Source organism: Canis lupus, chromosome 30 (genome assembly GCF_003254725.2).
Source record: "Canis lupus dingo isolate Sandy chromosome 30, ASM325472v2, whole genome shotgun sequence".
Lineage (NCBI taxonomy): Eukaryota > Metazoa > Chordata > Mammalia > Carnivora > Canidae > Canis > Canis lupus.
In genome coordinates this window covers 28980314-29007507 of record NC_064272.1, presented here as the reverse complement: position 1 = coordinate 29007507, position 27194 = coordinate 28980314, and the positions used below count along the sequence as shown (strand labels likewise).

Genomic DNA, 27194 nt, shown 5'->3' with positions numbered 1-27194 from the left:
GTGAACAAATTCAAGAAAAGCCAGTTGTACTAATTGTGGGCTAAATTTGATATCTCCCAAGTTCAAAAATTATTTTATTATTATTTTTAAAGATTTTATTCATGAGAGGCACAGAGAGACAGAGACATAAGCAGAGGGAGAAGCAGGCTCCCTCTGGGGAGCCTGATGCAGGAGTTGATCCCAGGACCCCAGGATCAGGACCCGAACTAAAGGCAAACGCTCAACCACTGAGCCACCCAGGTGCCCCAGTTATTATTTTTTTAGATTTTATTTTTAAGTAATCTCCACATCTAACATGAGGCTTGAACTCACAAGCCAAGATCAAGAGTTGCACACTCCACCTGAGCTGGCCAGGCATCCCCCAAAGTTATTTTAAAAACAGAAATGTTCTTTAGATGAGTTGTATGGCATGTAAATTATATCTCAAAAAGGTGTTTTTAAAAAATGCAAATGAAATCCCATGGAGAAATTCTGCCACAAAAAGGGAGCATAAATATAGCGTTCAAGTGGTAAAAAAACATCAGTGTGGGAAACAGAAGAACTTTTAAGTCATTTAAGGGAGGGAGAATTAGACTGGCTTCCTAGTTAAAAAAAAAAAAAAAAAAATTGTGGACACATTTAAAAATCACCACATGCTTTTGTTTTTTATTGTTTCAGGAGGACAGTTGTGAAGCCAGTGCACTTTTGATTCAATGGGGCTGAATGGGTGAGTAAGTGAGGGCAAGGTTCTTTGGTAACTGTGGTAGATGGGAGAGAGCTCAGGTTTTGGACTCCTGGCTGGGTTCGACTGTATGATCTAGTCAGTGAATATAACCTCTCTGAGCTTCAGTTTCCTCATCTATGGCAAAGAATAATTGGCTTTACTAGGGCAAGTAAGTCTAGGTTCATTTCACTGAATAGGTCACATACCACCCAGAGTCTTATCATTTTAAAAATGTAAATATCACTTGGCAAGGAAATACAGTCAAAACTACCATCAGTCAGAATGGCTAAAATTAACAACTCAGGAAACAATAGGTATTGGCGAGGATATGGAGAAAGGGGAACCCCTTACACTGTAGGTAGGAATGTAGACTGGTGCGGCCACTCTGGAAAACAGTATAGAGTTTCCTCAAAAACTTAAAAATAGAACTACCCTACCATTCAACAATTGTACTACTAGATATTAATCCAAAAGATACCAACATAGTGATTTGAAGGGGCACATGCACCCCAATGTTTATAGCAGTACTGTCTACAATAGCCAAAACATGGAAAAAGCCCGGATGTCCATCAACAGATAAATGGATAAAGATGTGTATATATATATATATATATACACACACACACACATACATATATATGAATATTAGTCATCAAAAGAATGAAATCTTGCCATTTGCAGTGATGTGGATATAACTAGATGGTATTATGCTAAGCAAAATAAGTCAGAATGATAAATACCATATGATTTCACTCATGTGGAATTTAAGAAATAATACAGATGAACATAGGGGAAGGGAAGAAAAAATAAGATAAAAACAAAGGGAGGCAAACCGTAAGAGACTTTTTTTTTTTTTTTTTTGAAAGATTTTGTTTATTTGAGAGAGAAAGCTAGCAAGACAGAGCATGAGCAGTGGGGAGGGGGAGAGAAAGAGGGAAAAGCAGACTGCTGAGCAGGGAGCCCGATGAGGATTTGATCCCAGGACCCTGGGATCATGACCTGAGTTAAAGGGACATACTTAAATGAGCCACCTAGGCGCCCCACGCCCCACTCCCCATAAGAGACTGTTAACTACAGGAAACTGAGGGTTGCTCGAGGGGAGGTCGGTGGGGGCATGGGATAATTGAGTGGTGGCTGCTTGATGTATTGAGCACTGGGTGTTGTATGCAACTGATGAATCACTAAATTCCACCCTTGTAACTAATAATACAGTATATGTTAACTAAATTAAATTTAAATCTAAAATAAAAATAAATTTAAATGTCCTTTGTAAACCCTAAATCCCTTTACATATAAATGTCATTCCACTGCTTTAAATTCTTAAATGGGTGCTTCTTCTTCTACCAATGATCTATAAGAATCCTGAATGATGGACTCCTGCTGTCTTCACCTTGAGAACTATAATCCCCAGTCTTGTTGATCTTCTTCCACCAAGTGTGTGTGGTTTTTTTTTTTTTTTTTAAACAGGCTGTTCCTCTGTCTGGAGGCTCTGTTCCTAGCTCTTGATAAGGTTGGCTCCTTCTTATCCTTGAGGAGATTCTTATAAATGTGGCTTCTAAGAAAGTCCTTAATTCCCCTCTATCTAAAAGTCTCCCTTTTGACTTCCTCATAATCTTTGTTTCAGCAGGTCTTTGTTTTCTTTTATTCCTGTGATTGTGATGCCACCTCTAGACAATAAACTCTGTGGGCACAGGAACCATATATATGTTGACTTCACCATTACATTCCTGGTGACTCTCCTAGTTTTAGGCACTCACTAAATGTTGGTTGAATTAAGAACTCCACTTTTTTTTTTTTTTTTTTTTTTTTTATGATAGTCACACAGAGAGAGAGGCAGAGACACAGGCAGAGGGAGAAGCAGGCTCCATGCACCGGGAGCCCGACGTGGGATTCGATCCCGGGTCTCCAGGATCGCGCCCTGGGCCAAAGGCAGGCGCCAAACTGCTGCGCCACCCAGGGATCCCCAGAACTCCACTTTTGAATAGATGAAAGTGCTTTTCCTTTTCCTTTTCCTTTCCAACACCTGGAAATTATGCAGACTCCATCAGTAATTGCTATTAATTCCTTAAAGTTCTTTTATGTAGAAATAATATTTAAAAATGTGTGTAAACAAATATGTGCGTTATGTCCTTTTTTTTAAGACTTCATTTTTTTAGAATAGTTTTAGGTTCATAGTAAAATAAAAAGATACAGAAATTTACCCCTAAATATTCCCCAAACTTGCATCACTCCTCCATTATCATCATCCTCCACCAAGTGATAAATTTGTTATAATTGATGAACCTACATTGACAAATCATAATCACCTAAAGCCTGTAGTTTACATTAGGGTTCACTCTAGGTGTTGTACATTCTGTGGTTTTGGACAAATGTATAATGATATATATCCACCATAATAGTATACAGAGTAGTTTCAGTGCTGTAACAAATGCCCTACTGAAAAAATACATATGAGGAACACGTAACACAGAATTGAGGAGTTAGGAAAAGTTTTTCAGAGAAAGCGACATTTAAGGTAAAGGCTAAAGAGGAACATAAGTTAACTTAAGGGGTCCAGGTTGAGGGCCCTTGGGAAGAAATGAGTAAATTTGATGTTCGTTAACATTTAATGCCAGGAGACGATTGAAGTGAAATGAAAGTGGAGAGGTAAGCAAGTGCCAGATCAGGAAGGACTTTGAGCCACTTAAAAGATTTTACCTTTTCTCTAAGGCTGTTGGGAAGGCATTGAAAGCCTTTGCATTGGAAGATAACATGATCAGACTTGTATTTTAGAAGTTTTCCTCAGGCTGCAGTGGTGCACAAATTACTATTGAGAGGTAAGAGTTGAATGGGGAAACCTGGAGCAAGGAGATCAGTTAAAAGATTGTGTTCTATTCCCTCTGGGAGGATGGTTTCTTTGCCATGTGATACTAATCAACATGGAGAAAGCTTATAGATTTGAGTGTTATTTAAGAACTAAAATTGACAGTTCTTTTGTCTCCTGTTTAGGTTATGGGGTAGATGGTTAGTAGTATGTGCTTTGAGATAAGATCCCAAGGGAAGAAAGTGGGTTTGAAACTTTCTTGGGGAGAAGAGAGTGGTGGGAGAAACGGGAACCAAAAGAGGAGTTCAAAAAAAAAGAGGAGTTCAGTTTCAGTATCTGAATTTTTTTGTGTTTTGGTAGAAAATTGGATGTATGTCTGACTATCTAGATCTCAACCTCAGGAGAAAGATGATAGCTGGAAATATGAATTAGGATGTATCAGCATGTAAGTGAACATATGGATGCTTAGAAACACGTAAGCAGTGCCTGGGAAAGTGTCCTTTACATAATAAATGCTTAGTACATTTAGGTTGAATGAACGTATGACTAGACACCAGTAAGTGGTGTTCAGTGAAAAGAGAGGCTTGAGCCAGTATTCAGAGGAAATGAAACCATTTAAGGACAGGCTGACTAAGGAGCAGTTAGGGGGCCCTCTGTAGCTCACTTGGTTGAGCATCTGACTCTTAATCTCACCTCAGGTCTTGATCTCAGGGTTGTGAGCCTACTTTAAAAAAAAAAAAAAAAAATGGAGTAGTCCGAAGGAAAGTCAAAAGAGAGTGACAGGATGAACTCAAAAGGGGAAATAATTTTTATTTTTTTAGAAATAAGTGTTGTGGGTATTTTTTTAATTAAGATTTTATGGGGATCCCTGGGTGGCGCAGAGGTTTGGCTCCTGCCTTTGGCCCAGGGCGCGATCCTGGAGACCTGGGATCGAATCCCACATCGGGCTCCCGGTGCATGGAGCCTGCTTCTCCCTCTGCCTATGTCTCTGCCTCTCTCTCTCTGTGTGACTATCATAAATAAAAAAAAAAAAAAAAAAAAAAAAAAAAAAAAAAAAAAAAGATTTTATGTATTCATTTGAGAGAGAGAACATGAGTAGGGGGAAGCGCAGAGAGAGAGGGAGCAGCAGACTCCCTGCTGAACAGGGAGCCTGACATGGGGCTCCATCCTCAGACCCTGGGATCATGACCCGAGCTAAAGGCAGATGCCCAGCTGACTGAGCTACCCAGGTGCCCCGGGGAAAGAATTTTTTAAATTAGAGTAAAAGGCCACTAGTGCCAGGAAATCAAAAAGCTAAGGACTGAAAATTGTTTCTCAGATTTAACCTCAAGGGTGTGGTTTACCTGGGGAAAAGAAAGGTGAAAAAATGGTTTGGGGCAGTGGTATTAAAAACCCTGTTATGCAGTGTTCACTAATGAGGAAATAGAAACAGTAAGTGAGGACAACTCTTCAGTTTGTTTTTGAAAGTCCTGTGAGAGAGAGGATGGTAGCTGGACTGGAGGTAATGACCAAGGGATGAGTATTGTCTTATATTTTTAATGGAAATATTTTGAACATGTTTGGTGCTTATTGTAGGAAATCAGTAGAGAGGAAGAGGATAAAGGTATAGATTGAGAGAGATGACATAGTGAAGTTTATAAGTTATTTGCCTTGGGCAGGGGGACCACCTATTTTGTATGCGACAGGAAGAAGATGATGTAAAGATGGTGGTTTTGCAGACATGTTTTGCTGGTTTGTGCTAGAAAATCAAGGGAATTTTTATCTTAAGATTAAAAAAATAACTAAAATAGTATATGCTTATTTAAAATTATAGTTGACCTATGAATAATGTAGGGGTTAGAAGTGGCAGCCCTCCAGTGTGGTTGAGAATTTTCCTAAACTTTTGACTTCCCAAAAACTTAATAGTTTATTGTTGACTAGAAGCCAGACTAATAACATAAGCAGTCAACACAAACTTTGTGTGTTGTATGTATTATATAGTGTTTTCTTAAACTAGAGAAAAGAAAATATTAAGAAAATCATAAGAAAGAGAAAATACATTTATAATATTGTACTGTATTTATAAAAAAAATCCTTGTATAAGTGGACCTGTGCTGTTCAAGGGTTGGCTGTGTTACTATTAACTAAAGTCCATAGTTCACATTAGAATCCAGAATCCATAGAATATGTTACATATTTTATGGGTTTTGACAGGCACAGAATGACATGTACCTACCATTATGGTATCCTACAAAATAATTTCACTGCCCTTAAAATCCCTTCTCCCTTTTCATCCCTTTCTTCCTTCCTCTCCCTGAATTCCTAGCAATCACTGATCTTTTTACTGTCTCCATAATTTTTCCTTTTCCAGAATGTCATATAGTTGGAATCATATAGTGTATAGTATTTTCAGATTGGCTTCCTTCATTTAGTGATATTCTTTTAAGGTTCCTCTGTTTCTTTTCTTGACTTGATACTTTATTTTTATTGCTGAATAATATTCCTCTGCATGGCTATATCATAGTTTATCCATTCACCTATTGAAAGACACCTTGGTTGCTTCCAATTGCTAGAAACATTATGTGAAGGTTTTTTTTTTTTTTTTAAGATTTTTTTTTTTTTATCCATTCATGAAAGACACAGAGATGGAGACAGAGATATAGACAGAGGGAGAAGCAGGCTCCTCATAGGGAGCCCAATGCAGAACTCGATCCCCGGACCCGGATCACACCCTGAGCCAAAGGCAGATGCTCAACCGCTAAGCCACTCAGGCGTCCACCTGAAGGTTTTTGTATGGACTTAAGTTGTCAGTTCTTTTGAATAAGTACCAGGGGTTGCTGAATCATATGGTAAGAATATGTTTAGCTTTGTAAAAAATTGCCAAACTGTCTTCTAGTGTGGCTGTACCATTTTGCATTCCAACCAGCAATGAAGAGAGTTCCTGTTTTTCCACATCCTCACCAGCTTTTGGTATTGTCAGTGTTTTGTGTTTTCACTTTTTTTTTTTTTTTAAGATTTTATTTATTTATTCATGAGACACACAGAGAGAGGCAGAGACACAGGCAGAGGGAGGGAGACGCAGGCTCCATGCAGGGAGCCTGACGTGGGACTCGAGCCCAGATCTCCAGGAGCACACCCTGGGCTGAAGGTGGCGCTAAACTGCTGAGCCACCCAGGCTGCCCGTGTTTTCACATTCTAATAGTATAGTGATATCTTATATGAATCTGCAATTCCCTAATGTCATATGATGTTAAGCATCCTTTCATATGCTTATTTGTGATCTGTATATCTTTATGAGGTATCTGTTCAGATTGTCCATTTTCTTTTTTTTAAGTAAGTGCTACACCCAACATGTTGCTTAAACTCGGGACTCTGAGATCAAGAGTCACATGCTTGACCAACTGAGCCAGCCAGGCACCCCCAATTGCCCATTTTTAAATTGGGTTTATTTTTATTTTCTTCTTTAGTTTCAAGTTTTTGTATATTTTGGGTAACAATCCTTTTTCACACATCTGTTTTGTGAATATTTCTCCCAATCTATAGTTTGTCTTTTCATTCTTTTGACAATGACTTTTGCAGAGCAGAAATTTTTAATTTTAATTAAGTCTAGCTTATCAATTTTTTCTTCCATGGATTGCATTTTTGGTGGTGGATCTGAGAAATCATTGCCAAACCTAAAGTCACTTAGATTTTCTCTATAATGCCTTTTAGTAGTTTTATAGTTTTGTGTTTTCCATTTAGCTCTATCATTCATTTTGAGTTAATTTTTGTGATAGGTGTGAGGTCTGTGTCTGGATTCACTTTTTTGCATGTAGTGTCCATTTTTTCCAGCATCATTTTTAGAAAAGACAGTCCTCCACTGTTTTGCCTTTGCTCCTTCATCAAAGATCAGTTTGATTATGTTTGTGTGGGCTATTTCTGGGCTTTCTGTTCTGCTCCATTGATCTATTTGTCTATTCTTTTGCCTGTACCATACTGTCTTGATTACTGTAGCTTTTTTTTTTTTTTTAAGATTTTATTTATTCATGACAGAGAGAGGCAGAGGGAGAAGCAGGCTTCCCTGCGGGGAGCCCAATGTGGGACTCTATCTCAGAACCCCAGGATCACGCCCTGAGCCAAAGACAGAAGCTCAACCACTGAGCCACACAGGTGGCCCAATTATGGAAGCTTTATAGTGAGTCTTAAGGTTGAGTAGTGTTAGCCATCTGACTTTGTTCTCTTTGAAATACGTGTTGGCTATTCTGGCTCTTTTGCCTTTTCATATTAGAATCATTTTGTCAATACTCACAAAATAACTGGCTAAAGGTATGTTTTGTTTTTTAAATGGTAGTACATTTTTTTTCTCAATGGGGAGGTATGAATAAAATGTGAGACATAGAAGGACTGAAAAATGTCAGGTGGGCTTGGCCTTCATTACAGTCATACACAGAAGAATTCCCTTTGGAAGGAATCCAGAAACTAGTTGAACAATTCCTATACATTGAGTGAGGAAAAAAAACCCTCATTGATATGGATAGGAGAGACTGAGACATATTCTTTCTATAAACCCCACCCCCAGCACAGAAATCTATAATTTAAGAGGGAACTCACAACTCCCACCTTCTCCCTGAGGAGTGAAGAGTTTGCACCCAATATCTAGTGTCTCAACATTTGAAATTTCCATCTGAGGGATAGACCCCCCAAATACCTAGCACTGAAAGCCAGTGCAGCTTGTGTCTGCAAACCCAAAAACTATAGCAAACAAACAGTTTGAGTCCTCTGAGAAATCTGCCATGGCCAGCTACTCCCTTCTCAGCTCAGTGCAGAGGCAGAAGACAGAAATGTCCATCTCCTGGTCTTTACCTGAAGGAGGACTGTTTGTATATTTGAAGAGTTGCTGCCTGAGAGTCAGGCTTCTGATTTGGCACACACCTAGGGACCGACCACAATCTTCCATGGAGGCCTGGGAGGCTGGCAGGTGCCATCTTCACGTTCTCCCTCTGGCCCACTGCATGTCATCAGTGTCTCCTTAGAATGATTTTGTACAACCGTCTGGTGCCCTGGCTTCTGTGGCTCCAGCCTGGGGGTGCACCCCTTGATTGCTTGGCTCTGGTAGCCAGCAGGGCTTGTGTTTGTGAATCCCACAAGACTATAGCCCTGCGGGTTCAGTGCAGAGGGAGCCGACTAAAAAGCCCAGCTCTTAGTCTCCCTGAAAGTGATCTACTTTCATACTTCAAAAGGCTGCTGCTTGAAAGTCCAGCTTCTAGTTAGCCTTCATTGAAATGCTGACTAAGATCCTCCCCTGTGGGACATTGACAGGTCTTTTCACATCTGTAACCATTGGGAACCACTAAGAATAAAGAAGGCTTGGACAATCACAGAGATTTAATAAACAGCTAAGAGCTAGGGCCTGGCTGAGCAGTAAGGTTCATCTCCTATAGGAGACTACTCTGTCAAGACTGGGAGAGGTGGATGTTTTAGCATGCACAGAAACCAACAGAGTCAAGGAAAATGAAGAAACAGAGGATATTTTCTGAACAAAAGAACAAGATAAAAACTCAAGAAATGGAGATAAGTGATTTATCTAATAAAGAATTCAAAATAATTGTCATAAAAGATGGTCACTGAGGTCAGAAATCCTTTAGAATTAAAGGAATGATAAAGAATTTTCCAGACAAGGAAGAATTGAAGGAGTTCATCACCACTAGACCAGCCTTATAAGAAATGCTAAAGGGACTTTTTCAAGCTGAAACTAAAGGATCATAATGACTAATAGGAAAACATACGAATGTATAAGTCTCACTACTAAAGGTAAATATATACTTAAGTCCAGAATATTCTAATCTTGTGGTGGGTAAATCACTTCTATAAATCTAGTATGAAGGTTAAGAAAGAAAAGTAGTAGAAAAAATAACAAGCTACAATACTTTCTTAATGGATATACAGAATAAAAATATGTGAATTCAGTAAAGTTGCAGGATACAAAATGGACATACAAAAATCTGCATTTCTATGCACTGATGAACTATCAGAAAATAGGAATTTTAAAAATCCCATTTATCATTGTATCAAAAAGAATAAAATACTTGGCAATAAATTTAATCAGGGATGTGAAACTGAAAACTGTGAGACATTGATGAAAGAAATTAAAGAAGATATGGGGCACCTGCAGTTGAGCATCTGCCTTTGGCTCGAGTCATGATCCCAGGGTCCTGGGATCAAGTCCCCCATCAGGCTCCCCACAGGGAGCCTGCTTTTCCCTGTCTCTGCCCCTGTCTCTGTGTCTCTCATGAATAAATAAATAAAATTAAAAAAAAAAAAAGATACAAATAAGTGGAAAGATATTCAATTCTCATGGATTGGAAGCATTAATATTGTTAAAATGTGCATACAGCCAAGGTGATCTATAGAGTCAGTGCAATCTGTATTAAAATTCCAGTGGTATTTTTCACAGAAATAGAAAAAACAATCCTAAAATTTGGGGTATCCAAAATACCCCAAATTGTCTAAGGAGTTTTGACAACAAAACTAGAAACATCACACTTCTGAATTTCAAACTATAGTACAAAGTTACAGTAATCAAAACAGTGTGGTATTGGGGGTTAAAACAGACACAAAGATCAATGGAACAGAGTAGAGATCCCTGAAATAAGCCCATGTATATATATGGCCAATTAATTTACGACAAAGGAGCCAAGAATATACAATAAAGAAAGGATAGTCTCTTCAGTAAATGGTGATGGGAAAACTGGACCCATCTTACATCAGAAAAACGAAGTCGTAAATGATTATAGACTTGAATGTAACACCTGAAACCATGAAACTCCTAGAAGAAAGCATAGAGGATAAGCAACCTGATACTAGATTTGACAATGAGTTTTTTTAGTTTGATATCAAAAGCAAAGATAACAAAAGCAAAAATAAAAAGTGGAATTACATCAGACTAAAAAAAATTTTTTTTTTATTTTAAAGATTTATTTATTTAGCAAGAGAGAGCATGCACACGAATGGGAGAAGGGACCGGGCTGGTGTATGTGTGTGAAGAGAGATTCCTAAGCAGACTCCATGCAGAGCCCAATTCAGGGCTCAATCTCATGACACTAAAACCATGACCTGAGCCAAAACCAATAGTCTGACTCTTAACTGAGCCACTCAAGTGCCCCAAACTAAAAAGCTTCTGCATGGCAAAGGGAGTCATCAATAAAATGAAAAGACAGCCTACTAAATGGGAGAAAATACTTACAAATCATATAACTGATAAGTGGTTAATATCTAAAATACATAAACAATTCAAGCAAGTCAATAGGAAAAAAATCTAATTAGAAATGAGTAGGGGAACTGAAAAAACATTTTTCCAAAGAAGACATACAGGTGGCCAACATGGGTATTGAAGGATGCCCAGCATTATTAATCATCAGGGAAATGCAAATCAAAAGCAAAATGAAGTAACACTTCACACCTGTTAAAATGACTGTTATCAAAATGATAGGAAATACCAAATGTTGGTGAGGATGTAGAGAAAAGGGAACCCTTGTGCACTGTTGGTAGAAATGTAAATTGGTACAGACTGGGGAAAACAGTAGCAACATTCCTCAAGAAATTAAAAATAAGAGATAACTGTATCCCTATGTTTATTGCAGCATTATGTGCAATAGCCATCACATGGAAACAGCTAAGTGTGCATCAGCAGATAAATGAATAAATAAAATATGATAAATGTATGTAACACCCACACATGCACACACAAGGATATTATTTAGTTATAAAAATAAATGAAATCCTGCCATTTGTGACTGTGGACCTTGGGGTTTTATGCTAAGTGAAATGAGACAGAGGAAGACAAAATACTATGTGATGTCAAATGTATGGAATCTAAAAAATCTGAACTCAGAACAACAGATTAGTGTTGCCTGAGGTAGAGATAGGGGTAGGGGTGGGTGGGGTGGAGGTTGTGAAGGTGGTTAAAAGGTAGAGTAGTCCCCCACCTTATCTGCAAGGGGTAAGTTTCAAGACCCCCAGTGGATTCCTGAAATCATGGATAGTGTAGTATCCTATATGTCCTATATTACATACCTGTGATAAAGTTTTCCCTATATTACATACCTGTGATAAAGTTCAATTTATCAGTTAGGCAGAGTAGGAGATTAACAACAATAATTGACAAAGTAGAACAGTTATAACAATATACTGTAATAGATGTTAATGTGAATGGTCCTGCCTATCTTACTGTACTATATCCCCCCCCTTTTTTTTTAAGATTTTATTTATTTTTTTGAGAGAGAGAGAGAGAGTACAAGTAGCAAGAGTGGCAGGGAGAGGGAGAACCAGGCTCCCCGCTGAGCAGAGAGAGCCAGATTCCGGGCTGGATCCCAGAACCCTGTGATCATGACCTGAGCCAGACAAGGCAGATTTCTTAACTGGCTGAGCTACCCAGGCACCCCTCCCCTTTTTATTCTTGTGATGATGAGATGATAAAGTGCTTACATGATGAGACAAGTGAAATGCATGACACTGGCATTGTGCTGTAGCCTTAGGCTTTTTATTGACTTTCTGGTGGTATGGCAGGAGGAGGATTATCTGCTCCTGGGTGGTAGTTTACCATAGGTAACTGAAACTAGTTAAGGGGGGACATGGGGAAACTCCTATACAAACTTCCATTTGTAAGATAAAAAAGTTCTGAGGATGTAATGTACTGCATGGTGACTATAGTTAATACTATATTTTATGTTGGAATTTACTAAGAGCATGATCTTAAAACTAATCATTAGATGAGAATAGACTGAGCTGTGAGGGGTAAGGTGGTAGAATGGAAAACATTTAGGAGACATTAATAATTGGAATTTGTAGAAAAGAGAAACAGTATCAGGACCTGTAAACAGTGTTCTTCCCTTTAATAATAGCACTTTTGTATTGTGGCTAAAGTAAATCAATTTTGGCCATTTGTTAGGTTAATTAAAGTGATATTCTTACTGTGTCATTTTTTTCTTTCCTTTTTTTTTTTTTTTGCCCACCCCCACTCGTTTTTTTCTTTTATGCTAAAATGAGTTATGAGACTTTTATGTGTCCTTAAAGTGTCCTTTAATTTTTTTATTCTGTAATTTTGAGGGTCTTTTAGCACACATAGAAGCATTTGCACACATGCAGAAACCCATTTTTACTCAATATTTACTCAGTACCTTCTTTCACTGTGATACTGCTCTTGAAACTATCCTATGTTCTAAACATCAGGTCAGGCTTGATCTCATTCTTTGAGGAGCTTACAGTGAGAATTTCAGGGATTGTTGTGTATACTGTTGGCAACCTAACACAAGGAGAATTTTACTCTAGGCTCTGGGAAGAATTTTCATCCTTACCGAAAAACAAATAAACAATGAGAAAGTCTTTTGCTATTGCCCTTTCGTTTCTGTTTTGGATACTGGTGTGAGAAATGATATATGAAACTGAAACTTGTGACTAAGAGGCTGTAATAAGCCTTTGCACCAAAGCCAGTATGTGGTAGATGAAGGAACAGCAGAAGAGTTTGGTCATTCCAGAGATACTTCAAACATAAACTTACCATACGACCCAGCAGTCCTACACCTTAAAGCAATTTCATCCTAAGTTATATCAGAAGAGAGAGATTTAGAACGCTATCTCTTGTCTTGACTATCACCAAAGGCTGTGTGTGTTTTAACTTTAAAATTTAATTATTTACATGCCTCATTTTGATGGTGCCAGTATATGAGAATCTGAAATCAAAGATAGTAATTCAGTAATTTATTTTCTCTTAGTAGATTCACAGCTATAATTCTTTAAACATTTTCTGTGGTGGTTTTATAATGTGACTCAATTTTTTTTTTAATTTTTTTTTTTATTTATTTATGATAGTCACAGAGAGAGAGAGAGAGGCAGAGAGATAGGCAGAGGGAGAAGCAGGCTCCATGCACCGGGGGCCTGACATGGGATTCGATCCTGGGTCTCCAGGATCGCGCCCTGGGCCAAAGGCAGGCGCCAAACCGCTGCGCCACCCAGGGATCCCGTGACTCAATTTTTTTAGACTTCATGCAGCTTCTCAAAATACGTATTACATAAAGCAATAAATTCACTTTAGTAATTTCATTCATGATAGAAGACCATGCCTATTTCCTCTGTAAAGCATTTGTTGCTGCCTTAGAGTGACTTTGAGCCAGATGAACCCTTGGTTTTGGCCTATTTCTTTTGTATGTTGGCTCAGAGTGGTAGTTTCTAGAAACCTAAGTTTCTAAGGTATCTTCTAGAGCAGTCTGTGAAGCAAAACTTTTCACTGACCACTGTTGAAGATAGCCATCTGCTTCAACTCTATCATAAACCAGCAGATTTGGCATCAGTTCCCTACTCACGATTTGATGAATTAGATTTAAAAAATTTTACTTTTAGCAATAATTCTTTAGCCTGCTAAAAAGGCCTTATAATTTTCCAGCCAAGAAAGCTATGTGGATAAATCTGCTTTTATTCACAAAGTGTGGCTTTATTAATGGAGTGATGCCTTCTGGGAAGTGTTAAACCATTTCCTGAAATGAATTATAACTTTTGATTACAAAGAATATATGGAGTGTTATACTTGAAAAAATATCTTTCCTCTTAATTCAGGCATGCTTAAATTCATAGAAATTATTAGAATTAAGCTTCTTAAGGAACTTGCTGGCGTGATTCTAAAAATTTATCATAACATATGTTTAATAAATAAGTTACAAGTAATTGCCAAATAGCTTATTTACCAGAAAAAGAAACCTCTCCTTATTGCATTTATGTAATTTCTCTCCCTCCTTCCTTTAGTTGACATACAATACTTTGTTTCAGGTGTACAACATAGTGATTTAGCAATTATATCCATTATAAAATGCTCACCACAATAAGTGTAGTTACCATCTGTCACCATATAAAAGTACTACAATATTATTGACTACGTTCCTTATGCTGTACTTTTCATCCTTGTGATCTACTTATTTTATAACTAAAATTTTGTATCTCTTAATCTCCTTTGCCTATTTTGCCCCCTCCTGTGTGGTAGCCACCAGTTTGTTCTATTTATGAATCTGGCTTTTTGTTTGTTTATACATTTGTTTTTTTAAGTAGGCTCCACAACCAGTCTGGAGCCCAGTGTGAGGCTTGGGCTCAAAATCCTGAGATCAAGACCTTAGCTGAGATCAAGAGTCGACTGAGCCACCTAGGCACTCTTTTTGTTTTGTTTTTTTAGATTCCACATATAAATGAAATACAGTATTTGTCTTTCTCTGTCTGACCTATTTCACTTAGCATAATACCTTCTAGGTCCATACATGTTGTTACAAACTGGCAAGATGCCATTCTTTTTAGTGACTAATATTTCATTACACACACACATACACACACTACCCATCTTCTTTATCCATTCATACCTATCGATGGACATTTAAGTTGCTTCCACATCTTGGGTTTTGTAAATAATACTACGTAGACATAGAGGTGCATATATCTTTTCAAATTAGTGTTTTTGTTTTCTTCAGGTAAATACACAGAAGTGGAATTACTCGGTCATATGGTATTTCTATTTTTAATTTTTTGAGGAATCTATTCTGTTTTCCGTAATTGCCACACCCATTTACATTCCCAGTAACAGTATACAGGGGTTTCTTTTTCTCCACATCCTTGCCAACACTTATTATTTCTTGTCTTTTTTTTTTTTCTTAAGATTTTACTTTTAAATAAAATGCTCCATGCTCTGTACTGAGCATGAAGCTTGAACTCACAACCTTAAGATCAAGAATTGCATGCTCTACTGACTGAGCCAGCCAGGCACCCCATTTCTTGTCTTTTTGATACTACCTATAGCTATTCTGATTAGTGTGAGGTGATCTCATTGTGGTTTTAATTTGCATTTCCCTGATTAGTAATATTGAGCCTCTTTTCATATCAAGACAAGCAGATGCTTGTCTTTGAAAAAAATATCTATTCAGATTTTCTCCCCATTTTTTAATCAGGTTATTTGTTTTTTTGTTTTTTTGTTTTTTTGGGTTTTTTTTTGGCATTGATTTGTGTGAGTTCTTTATATATTTTGAGTATTAACCCTTATTGGATATATCATTTATACATATCTTCTCTCATTCAGTAGATTGCCTTTTTGTTTCATTGATGGCTTCCTTTGCTGTGCAAAAGCTTTTTAGTTTAGTCCCAATAGTTAATTATTTTTTTTTAAAGATTTTATTTATTCATGAGGGGGAGAGAGAGAGAGAGAGGGGGCAGAGACATAAGCAAAGGGAGAAGCAGACTCCATGCAGGGAGCCTGATGTGGAACTTGATCCCGGGACTCCAAGATCACGCCCTGGGCCAAAGGCAGGCGCTAAACCGCTAAATCCACCCAAGGATCCCTAGTTCAAATAGTTTATTTTTGCTTTTGTTTCCTTTGCCTAAGGAGACAGATCCAGAAAAATAGTGCTTAAGGCTGATAACCCAGAGTTTACTGCCTATGTGTGTATGTGTGTATTTAGGAGTTCAGTGGTTTAAAGTCTTACATTTAGATCTTTAATCTGTTTTGAGTTTATTTTTGTGTATGGTGCAAAAAAGTGGGCTTTCCCTCCTCTTTTTTTTACTGTTAAAAAGAATAAGGATAAATCATATAGTTTGTCTTTTATTGCTATCTTTGGAAGTCATTTTTTATTATTTTACTTTTTAAAGATTTTATTTACTTGAAAGAGAGAGTGAGTGAGAACGAGCTAGAGAGCACAAGCAGAGGGAGCAGCAGAGGTCAAGGGTAGCAGGAAGCCCGATTCGAGACTTGATCCCAGGACTCTGGGATCATGACCTGAGCGGAAGGCAGATGCTCAACCAACTGAGCTACCCCGGCATCCCTGGAAGTCATTAAAAAAAAATAATAAAGTTAAAGTATAACTTAATGTTTACCTTGGATGTTCTATTTGACCTGGTCCTTGAACTAACTTTTTCATATGTCATCTGCTAGTAACTGAAAATAAATAATTTAATATCCTTGTGAAATGGAAATCCTAAGTATTCTGTTTTAACACTAGTGAATTGAAATGAAATAATGCTAGCTTTTTTGTAGATGAATTCTAAGAGTTTTTAGGGTTAATCAGGATTCTCTTGTACTATTTTATGTAAATATTTGGTTATGTCATCAAAAATCTGTTTCTGTGAAACAAGATCATCATAATTGTTACTCAGTATTAAGTACCAATTATATACAAGAAACTAAAGGAGATATGGCAAGATCTCTAACTTCAAAAGCTTATAATCAAATTGAATATTAAAGTACATATCACTATTATCTGGTGCGTGTTAAGTGGCAAATGAACACATAGTATACACAGTGGTGCTCCAAGTTTTAATGATGAATTGGTTATAAAAGGTTTCACAAGGGACATAGGATGTGAGTCAGGCCTTTAAGACATAAGAGGGTATTCTAGGTATAAGGGCCAACAGTGGATCCTCCTTGTGTTTGTGTGGTAACTTTTTTTTGTTTTAGGTTTTTATTTATTTATTTGAAAGAGAAAGAAGAGAGGGACAAGCAGGGGCGAGGGACCGAGAGAGGGAGAAGTATACTCTTCGCTGAGCAGAGAGCCTGATGCAGGACTCAATCCCAGGACCCTGGGATCATGACCCAAGCCAAAGGCAGATGCTTAACTGACTGAGCCACCCAGGTGCCCATATGTGGTAACTTTTTAATACAAGAATTTAAGTAAGGAGTTTAATATTGAAGGGACTCCAGTGACAAGCTAAAGAGTTTGCAGTTGGGAAGTAGAAAATAGTTTTGAGCAATGGGTGGTGATAAATAAAGGATTTTGAAAAATTTAATTGTTCAGTTAGTTTGATTTCTGAAACGAGGTGCCACATACTAGTAGTGTTAAATATTATTTATCTTTCGTAATTATAGATTAGATCATGCTTATGTCCCATGCATAGATTAGAAAATTGGGATATCTTAAATTAGTATCTTATATTTACATCCTTTTCTCAGCTGAACACGATTTTTGACTTTGCAGATTTCTAACCTGGCAAGTACTGTATGTTTTTCTATTACATGCAAGTATATATGGATAATGAAGGCTGTATGTGATTACTCTACCTAATGTTTCGTGAGTTTAAGTGCAATGGAGAAAGTTAATGACCAGCATTATAAAAATAACCTCCATCTGTTAGAGTGAGCACATATGAAAAATATGAAGAGTAATAGATAGTACAGTTTTCCAAATCTTATAAATGAAACTATTACACTAGTGATAGTTTATGAAAATTTGGGAGTTAGCTGAATACTCAAAATTGTCTGGATAGGTTAAGATACATCTTTTTCCTGTCCTCAAATTTATAAGGCAAGGGAAGAAAGAATAGGCTGACAGTTTCTCATACATGGACACATACATCGGTTCAGATAGGACTACCTAAAACATTTTATTTCCCTTTTCTTACTAATACTATTTGAAGGACTTTTAGTTAACAACAAAGATAATTGAAGGATATTAGATACAGTTACAAAGCTTTAGTCTAGGACTGCTTAGTACCACTAGGGTTTTGGGAAGTCTTTTATAGAAGTCTGTGTCATCAGTAACTTGTTTTCGATTATGTTGTTGATGTCTGTGCTTGATAAATGGTGGGGATGGAGGGAGATGGTAGTAAGTAGCCTCCGTCCAAAGTTAAGAGATTTCAGTTGTCCTCAGTTTATTTAACTACGCTTAACCCCACTGTATCTTTCTGTTGGCCAGTGATGAAAAAGGGAGCAAATAGCTTTCTTGTGGGTCATATGTACAGTACTAGAAAACAGAATTTATTTATGTATATATGTATGTAAATAGGCTCCCTGCCCAACGTGGAGGCCAATATAGGGCTTGAACTCATGACCCTAAAATCAGCAGTCGGTTGCTTAACTGACTGAGCCACCCAGGTGCCCCAAGGACAGCATTTTATATTAAAGGCTTGTGTGTTCCCTTAGCTGCCATGGTCTGGCGCTTACTGAGCTTATGTTACCAGATGAATAACTAGCCCAGATGGTTAAACTGTTGGAGAATATAAAACCAAAACCCATTTCAGGAAACTATCCACTTTGTTCATTTTTGGATAGGATCCATTCTAATTAGTGGTAACTTTCTGAATTTGTTTTAAAATTTAATTTTTAACTCTATGTTTTCTTGATTTTTACCTAGGTTACAAAATATCCTCCTGTGCTTGAGATCCACAGACTACATGTCCTACAAGAACAAATCAATGATTTTTCATCTCGTGGAGATACATTAGAAACATAAATATGGTGCCAAAAGATCTCCTTACTTTTCTCTGACTACGGTTTATTTGGACATACTTTTGTATTGAAGAGAGGTATACAGACTGAGGCTACTCGTGCAGAGACGCTGTCGTGTAGGATCATGGACCATCCTAGTAGGGAGAAGGATGAAAGACAACGGACAACTAAACCTATGGCACAAAGGAGTACACACTGTTCCCGACCATCTGGCTCCTCAACATCCTCTGGGGTTCTTATGGTGGGACCCAACTTCAGGGTTGGCAAGAAGATAGGGTGTGGGAACTTCGGAGAGCTCAGATTAGGTAAGAACTTGATTATATCAGCAGCTTCCTCCACCACCACTACCACCACCACCACCACCACCACCACCACCACCAGCTATAATTAGCTTTGGTGTGTTTTAAGACAAGCAGTTATAATTTCATGAGAAATTATTTTAAGTAGGGCCTGTCATTATAAAAACTAAAGAATTTGTGAAGGAGACTAAAGTGATTATCAGTTATAATTGTATCCTGGGTTCACCTCTGTGTGTGATAGGCTTGTAAATTTACCACCAATTCTGAGATTTTATGATGTAGAGAGATCTGCATACAGATATCAATAAAATGAAAATTTTGATATAATTGGTCTAAAAGGTACAGCCTTAAAATCTTTTTAACAAACTTTAGGTGACCTAGGTGTTGTTAGTCCTTGAACCATACTCTGAGAAGGGAGTAAGGCCTTACACTCTACCCCTGATAGGGGGTAAATCCTTACGGAATAATGCCTAGATTTAGTCTGTAAGGATATATATCCTGTTTAGAGAGGCTTTCCAGCTGATAATATGTTTGCATTTCTTCCTGGAAATACCAACATCAGGATTGAGCTAGAACTCCAGGGAGAAATTATGCAATTTTATTTCCCAACCAAGGAAATGGATTTTTAAATTTCAAGTATGAATCTATGACTATGATGATGAAAATTACAAAACCAACCAGTTTGAAGATGTGAAATGGGGAAGAAGATACAATAGGTATTTATAAATTTTTTTAATGCTCTTCCCTGGGTGAATTGGGAAGAGAAAATGAAAGATCTTACAAGTATATGAAGTTGGACAGCCCCATGGAGAATGTAAAGAGGTTCCCTTTTAGGCTCTCAAACACTGAGAAAGTGTTTGCCCTTTCTCCATAGCTGTTATGGGTATGGGTTATTATGAAGACCCGTTGTAAGAGACTCTGGCCCCTGGGGAAATAGGAGCGTGTGAGGTAAGATGATTATTGTTTGTCACTTCTGCTACTTCTGATCTGCAAAAAAAAGAAGGAAAAAATGTTGTCTCCGATCCCCGGTAGAGATATTCAGGGAAGCATCACTACACTGGTGAGAGATCATTGGGTGCACAATTGAATTTAAGGATGCTGAGTATGAATTTATTTTTGCTGGTAGAAGGCCAGCAGCCTGGAATTTTAAGACCTGGCTAGTGTAATGGAAGGCTTTTTATATTTAGTGATATTCGAGTTAGCAAATCTAGCAGATGCTACTGAGAATAGGAGAAAAGATGTGTAATTTCACACTGCTTGAGTTCCTAGCAACTACTGAGTTGTTTTAGCAGCTAGTTTTGTGAATATTCATTTATGTAATGGATTGACTTTGCTCTAACATCACAGTAGTAACTTGAATTAAATAGATTATGACATAAACATCCACAGAATTACTACTGAGAGGCAGTTTGATGCATATAAATTCTTGCTTTCTCAGAACATCATAAAAGTGCTTGATTTCTCTAATGGTGAGAAAAAACTTAAGTGAAAACTGGAAATGTCTTAATTACTTAAGTCTGGCTTCATATTATATGATCTTTAAGTTTACGTAGGAATAGAAAAACTTATTGAGTTAAAAGGATAAATTTGTAGCCCATATGTATTTCAGAGTAGTAGAGTGTTGTATTTTATTTCCTCATATGAATTTAGGATAATTTGGTAGTTTTCATTTTGGCTTGCCTTGTGGTCAGTAGAAAGACTTGTCTTTCTTCTGAAGTGGTTTTAGTCTTGTGTGCTTATCAGGTTTTCGTTAGCCCTAGGACCATATTGTCATGACATTAGGAATACTTCTTAGCAACAGAAACCAGAAAGGTACTTCCACAATCATTTGACATCTTCCTAACATAGGGCATGCTATATAGTCCATTCCACTGCTCTTTAGCTGTGATATCAATAAGTAGGAGATTATGTGGACAACAGAAGATGTAAATTAGGAAATTCCAAACTCAAAGCAGGTGCAGATGGGGGGCTTCACCAAGGCTACCACCTATAAGGCGATACTTTCTTCTGCAAATTCATTTCTTTAGCCACATTCTTTTATGGACCCTCAAACAGCCAAATGCATTTCTACTTCAGAACTTTTACACTTCAAGTTCCTTCTACTATAGAATTCTTCCAAAGTTTGCTTAAGTGGTTGCTTCTCATCCTTCAGGCTTTACCCTTTGTTACCTTCTCAGAGAAACCTTCGGTAATTTCTCCCCCACCTCCATTTAAAATGGCACATTTCTCCCCTAGCTGTATTCTATCTCATCAAACATTTATTTTTTTCATCACATTGATCACCACCTGAAATGATTTATTTGTATTTGTTTACCTGTTAATTATCCCTGCTTACTTGAATATAACCCCAATGGAGGGTGGGGATTCTATGTGTTATTTACTGTTGTTATTCTGTGCGATGGATGGATAGATGGCCAGATGAATTAGGAAGAATGAAAAACCCATGGCCTCCTTCAGGCTCCTGGCATCTGAGGGTGGTGGGAGGTAGTGGCCTTAGTACCACTGGATTTAGGTAGAGCTCTGGATTCCAGATAGAGAAACAAAGAAAATAACACAATGATTAGTACATTTTAGTCTCTACAAACCTGTTTCTACCCCATCATCCATTTAACAGATATTTCTTCAGTAATTACTATCTTACTAAACTTTGGGAAAGATAGAATAACCATGATGTAGTTTCTGTCCTTAAGAATCTCAATCTCAAAAAAAAAAAAACAAAAAATCTCAATCTCACAGTGTAGTGACAGAAGAAAACAAATTATAATATGAATTGGTAGGTATTAGATTATATAAAAACTGTATTGGCAGAGGTTAATGAAGGTTTCAAGAAGGAAGTATTATTTGAGAGTAGGACAGGACTTCCACTGGTTGGCCCAAGGAAAAAGGGCTCTCCAGCAGTAGTAGCGCAAAACATTATCGGAGTAGCTGCTAGTTACACATGACTGCATTAACAGACGTGAAGTAAAAGAAAAGTAATAGATGAGCCTATTAAGTAGGTTAGGACCAGATTGTGAAGTGTCTGGATGGTATTAAAGCATTTGCACTTCATCCTATAGGCAGTGGAATAGAATCATCAAGGGTTTTACAACAGAGTGACATGATCTGGTTTGTATTCTAGATAGAAAGATAATTCAGATAGTTGTAAGATTAGATCAGATAGGAAAGAAATTGACATTCTTGTGGATTTTGCTCTAATTGTAGAATTTGTCACATTGTATTATCTTCCTCCATCTCTCTGCCTCAAGATTAGCTTGATTGGTAGTACTTTGCTTCATTAATCTTTATATTCTCGGCTCCTTTTACTGGGTATGGCATATAATGTGTACTTTAGAAATGTTAATGGATACTTAAGAAATGTTTGTTTGGCTTTGTACTCTAAATCAGAAATGAGTAGGCCTGCCTTAGCTCTTAGCTCTGAAAATGGCAGTGAGATGAAGAGGAAGGGATGAATTAGAAATTTCAGAAGTAGATTGTAGGCAGGATTTGAACCACCAGGTATTTGAGGGGAAGCTTTCAAAGATGAAATGAGTTTGCCAGCTTAGAGAGACCAAGTGAATGAGGAAACTTTTAATGGAAATAGGAAATATAGGACTAAAGTAGGTGATAGGAGGGCAGGTAGACAGGTGAATATATTGAATTCGAGGGGTGTGTAGCACATAAACAAAAATGTGAGTCTGAGACTAAGAAAAGTTTAGGCTTCGGATAGGAATTAGGAAATCATCATCGTGTAGGTGTTTGTGGACACGCAGTCCCAGAGGACAAGATGATACTTTATGGAGTTTGTATGAGTGGGAGAAAGATGCATTTAAGGGATGCTGGAAGAGGAAAAGCTTGAAGAGGAAAGAGGTTAAAAAGTCAGAAGAGTCTTTTAAATTTTACTTTAGAAGTTTCTTCAGGGGCGCCTGGCTGGCTCAGTCAGCAGAACATGCGATTCTTGATCTTGAGGTTGTGAGTTCGAGCCCCATGTTAGGTTTAGAGATTATTTATTTATTTATTTATTTATTTATTTATTTATTTTTTTTTTAGAGATTATTTAAAAATAAAATCTTAAAAAAAAAAGTTTCTCCAAAGATAACCACTATTTTTATGTGATTAATTTTCTAGAATGTATATCAGGACATATTTGGAAATGTAATCAAATTGTACTATAAACCTACTTTTATCACTTATTATAGCACAGACTTCTCATTTTACTTTAAATATAGGTAATTTTTTTTTTTTTTTTTTAAGAGATTGAGAGTGTGCACATGCGTGAGATAGGGGAGTAGAGACAGAGAAGGAATCTTAAGCAGGTTCCATACTTAGTGTGAAAGCCCTATATTGGTTCCATTTCTCGACTTGGAGATCATGACTGAGCTGAGATCAAGAGTCAGATGCTTAACTGACTGAGCCATCCAGGCATTCCTAGATCATTCAGTTTTAATGTCTGTAGTTATTCTGTAATTTATTTAGCCAATTTATATATGTATATAAATTGTTTTTTCATATTCTAAATAATACTATATTGAGCATCCTTATAGATGCTTATAATACATCCGTGTAGTACAAACTTGGGTGATTATTTTCTTAGGATAAATCCTGAAAATATACACTCTGAGTCAAAGGATATACATATCTGTGATTTTGTTGCATATTGTAAGTTAGCCCCCTAGAAAGATGATTTCTCTTTACTTTCTGCCTGTGTTTGCATAGGTGGTTCTTTCCCTACCCTTTCAAAAGCCTTGAGCATTATTTAGAATCTTTTGATCTATGCCAGTCTGATACGGGGGAAATGGTGTCTCATTAAATGTGTATAAGTTCACATAAAATGTCTTTATACATTGATTTATATTTCTTCTTTTAAGAGTTGCTTCTTTGTGGTCTTTGCCTGTTTCTCAGTGGGAAGATTATTTCTGTGGAGTCTTCCCTGTGTATATTGCCTCAGTAGATAAGGGATTTTTGAGGATTTGAGAAAGGAAGATTGATGAAGGATGATTGTGAATAAAAGGTAGAAAGACATGATAGAGTGGAAAGAGATGTGCAGATTGCCTTTTTTATTAATTGAGAAACATGGGGGCTATTTTGAGGAGTTTTTTAAAATTTTGAGTATTCTGCTGAATCAGGCCTAGAAAGACCATGTAAACATCAAGATGTGAATGATTTGGGCAGCCCAGGTGGCTCAGTGGTTTAGCACCACCTTCAACCCTGGGCCGGATCCTGAAGACCCAGGATCAAGTCCTACGTCAGGCTCCCTGCATGGAGCCTGCTTCTCCCTTTGCTTGTGTCTCTGCCCCCTCTTTCTCTCTGTCTGTCATGAATAAATAAATAAATAAAATCTTAAAAAAAAAAAGATATAAATGATTCTATTCCTCCAGAGTTAAGAAAATATTGTCTACATTTATTATAGTCTAAAAATAATGGCTTGTTTTTCTTCTTAGTTGGAAGAATAAATATATAATATTTCTTTCACATCCTAATAGGTATGTACCTATGTTAATGGGAGATCCCTTAGACTAGACAGTCTTGCATATAATTTTAATAATCTTCATAAATAAAAAAAATAATCTTCATATTATCCTTATGAAATAGGACATTGTTAGAGAATCTTTTTACTTGCAAATAAGGAAATGGAGGCACGAAGAATTCATTTTTTTTGCTTTTTCTCATCTTTTGTATCTGACGAAATATGTAAAAGTACATTAACACAGGAGGATGTTTTTGACGAAGGTAAATTGGCCAAGGGTAGCAGCTTGTCCTTTGACACCCTCCTCCTTGGCTTCTAAAATAAGATACTTATTTCTGTGACTAAAATAAGGTGTACATGACAAAATCTCTGCATATTGTTCTTTCCTTACCTGAATGACCTATCACTAATGAATTTAAACTGGAATTTGTAACTTCAGCTTTTACCAGTCAGTTCTATGTTTGGCAGTTGTGATCATTAACAGTTTACAGATGCGTATTTTCTAAAACCCTTGGTTCCATTTTGTATCCCACTAGGTCTTAAGAGTCCTTATTTCTAAAAAAAAAAAAAAAAAAAAGAGTCCTTATTTCTTAGGATAGGAAAGGAAGAGTTAGGAGTTAGGCTCTCACCTATATACTGAGTTTTCAGTAAGATTTTGTTTAAAAGATACCATTCTGCTGAGTTAAAAAATTTTTTTTTTAAGATTTTATTTGAGAGAGAGGAAACACACACACAAGAGGGTGAGGAGGGGCAGAGGGAGAGAAAGAAAGAGTCTTAAGCAGACTCTGCACTCAGCATAGAGTCCCACTTGAGGCTCGATTCCATGACCTCAAGATCATGACCTGCGTGGAAACCAAGAGTTGGATGCTCAATCAACTGCACTACACAGATGCCCCTCTGCTGTGTTAAAAAATTTTTGAAAATCATTCATCTGAAAGAATATAAACTTAAGATAAAATTTAAGAGTATTTATTCTCTGGTTGAAAGTGAAGGCATTAAAAAATCAAGTGTTACTTTTTTATACTTTTTTATTCATAGTTTATTAGTAATCGTAACATTTTGAACATGTAGAACTAAGTTTGTATCAGCCAAAAACCACGCCAACTAATGAAACAAAAACTGATGTATTATGCTTTTACAACATTGTTAAGGTTTTCCTATACATTGGTTAGTTTGTAGGGTCTTTGGGCAGAACAAACAAGTTTAGAAGTCATGTCATTACTCTCTTTTCCCAAGTGACTAAAAGTCAGAGTCCTGGAGTCATGTTGCCTTTCCAAGTTGTTTTTGTTTTACCCTCTTTAAGATGAGATTAATAATAATATCTACTTTACAGATTTGTTTTGAAGCTATAATTCAGATAATGTATATAATCACCTAATACAGTGTTGATACATAGTGAGCACTTATATAATACAGATATTGTTTAAACTTTTGTTTTAATTTTTTCCAACCTTGTTTGAAGAAGTGTTTTTTTTTTGTTTTTTTTTTTTTTAAGATTTTGTTTTTTTATGAGAGACACAGAGAGAAAGGCAGAGGGAGAAGCAGGCTCCACGCAGGGAGCCCAATGTGGGACTCGATCCCAGGACCCCGGGATCAAGCCCTGAGCCAAAGGCAAATGCTCAACCACTGAGACACTCAGGTGCCCCTGAAGAAGATTTTTAAAATTTTACTAAAAAGCAAAAGAATAGGATGGTGATTATCCACAATATACTATTAACCTAGATTTACCAGCGGTTAATCTCTACACCCAATTTGTCCCATATGCTCTATATCTTTGGAGATGTGTGTACATTTGTGTGGGAGTGTGCAAATGTCTGTCTGTGTTTGCACCATTTAAAAGTAAGTTATAGGGGATCCCTGGGTGGCTCAGTGATTTGGCACCTGCCTTTGGCCCAGGGTGCGATCCTGGAGTCCCGGGATCGAGTCCCACGTCGGGCTCCTGGCATGGAGCCTGCTTCTCCCTTTGCCTGTGTCTCTGCCCCTCTCTCTCTCTCCATGTCTATCATAAATAAATAAATAAATAAACAAATAAATAAACAAACAGATAAATCTTTAAAAAAAATTTAAAAAATTAAAAAAAAGTAAGCTGTAGATCTGACAAAATACTTTCCTCCCTCAGTTAGAGATGCACACTTCACAGGTGTGCAACAGTTATATCCTTTCTTTTGCGTCCACAGTATGTGTAGAGGGGTTTAATTTAAAATTATGATTCCAGGGCATCCCAGGTGGCTCAGCGGTTTAGCACCGCCTTCGGCCCAGGGCGCGATCCTGGAGACCCGGGATCGAGTCCCACGTCAGGCTCCCTGCATGGAGCCTGCCTCTCCCTCTGCCTGTGTCTGTGCCTCTCTCTCTGTGTGTCTCTCATGAATAAATAAGTAAAATCTTAAAAAAAATAAATAAAATAAAATTATGATTCCAGAAATAAGTCATTTTAATTTTCTTGAAAAAACTACAAATAAGTATAAAATTCTTGTTCTTAGTAGTATTGTAGTTTAAATTTCTTTTGGAATTATAGCCTTTCTTAATTATTTCTTTTGAGTATGGTTCTAACTCAGAGTTTGTTGAGATTAAACAGCTTTAACAGATCTTGAGGAAGAATTTTTTTTTTGTCAGCATAATCCATCAAAAAACGGTAGGAGTCAAGCACTTCAACTACATTCGCTGACACACAGTCTGCATCACGTTAATAAGGCAAATTTAGAAGTGCCACAGAGAGGATTCTTGCAGGATTATGCATCTTGGCT

At 37.1% G+C, this 27194-nt stretch overlaps 1 protein-coding gene across 38 annotated transcripts in view; it reads left to right on the top strand.

Annotated features, from left to right (window-relative positions):
• Positions 1-27194, top strand: part of CSNK1G1 (casein kinase 1 gamma 1) — a 169850-nt gene that overhangs the window by 42524 nt on the left and 100132 nt on the right. For 32 of the 38 annotated variants that reach the window (XR_007407285.1, XM_025472515.3, XM_049104183.1 and 29 more), the window contains 2 exons: positions 658-706; positions 18614-19013. Coding sequence is in view for 36 of the 38 variants with exons in the window: in XM_025472515.3 (XP_025328300.1) it covers positions 18833-19013 (181 nt within the window). In the remaining 2 variants the exon portion in view is untranslated. Of the gene's footprint in view, positions 1-657; positions 707-18613; positions 19014-27194 lie in introns of those variants that run through there. The other 6 variants (XM_049104176.1, XM_049104184.1, XM_049104185.1 and 3 more) reach the window with 2 other exon arrangements.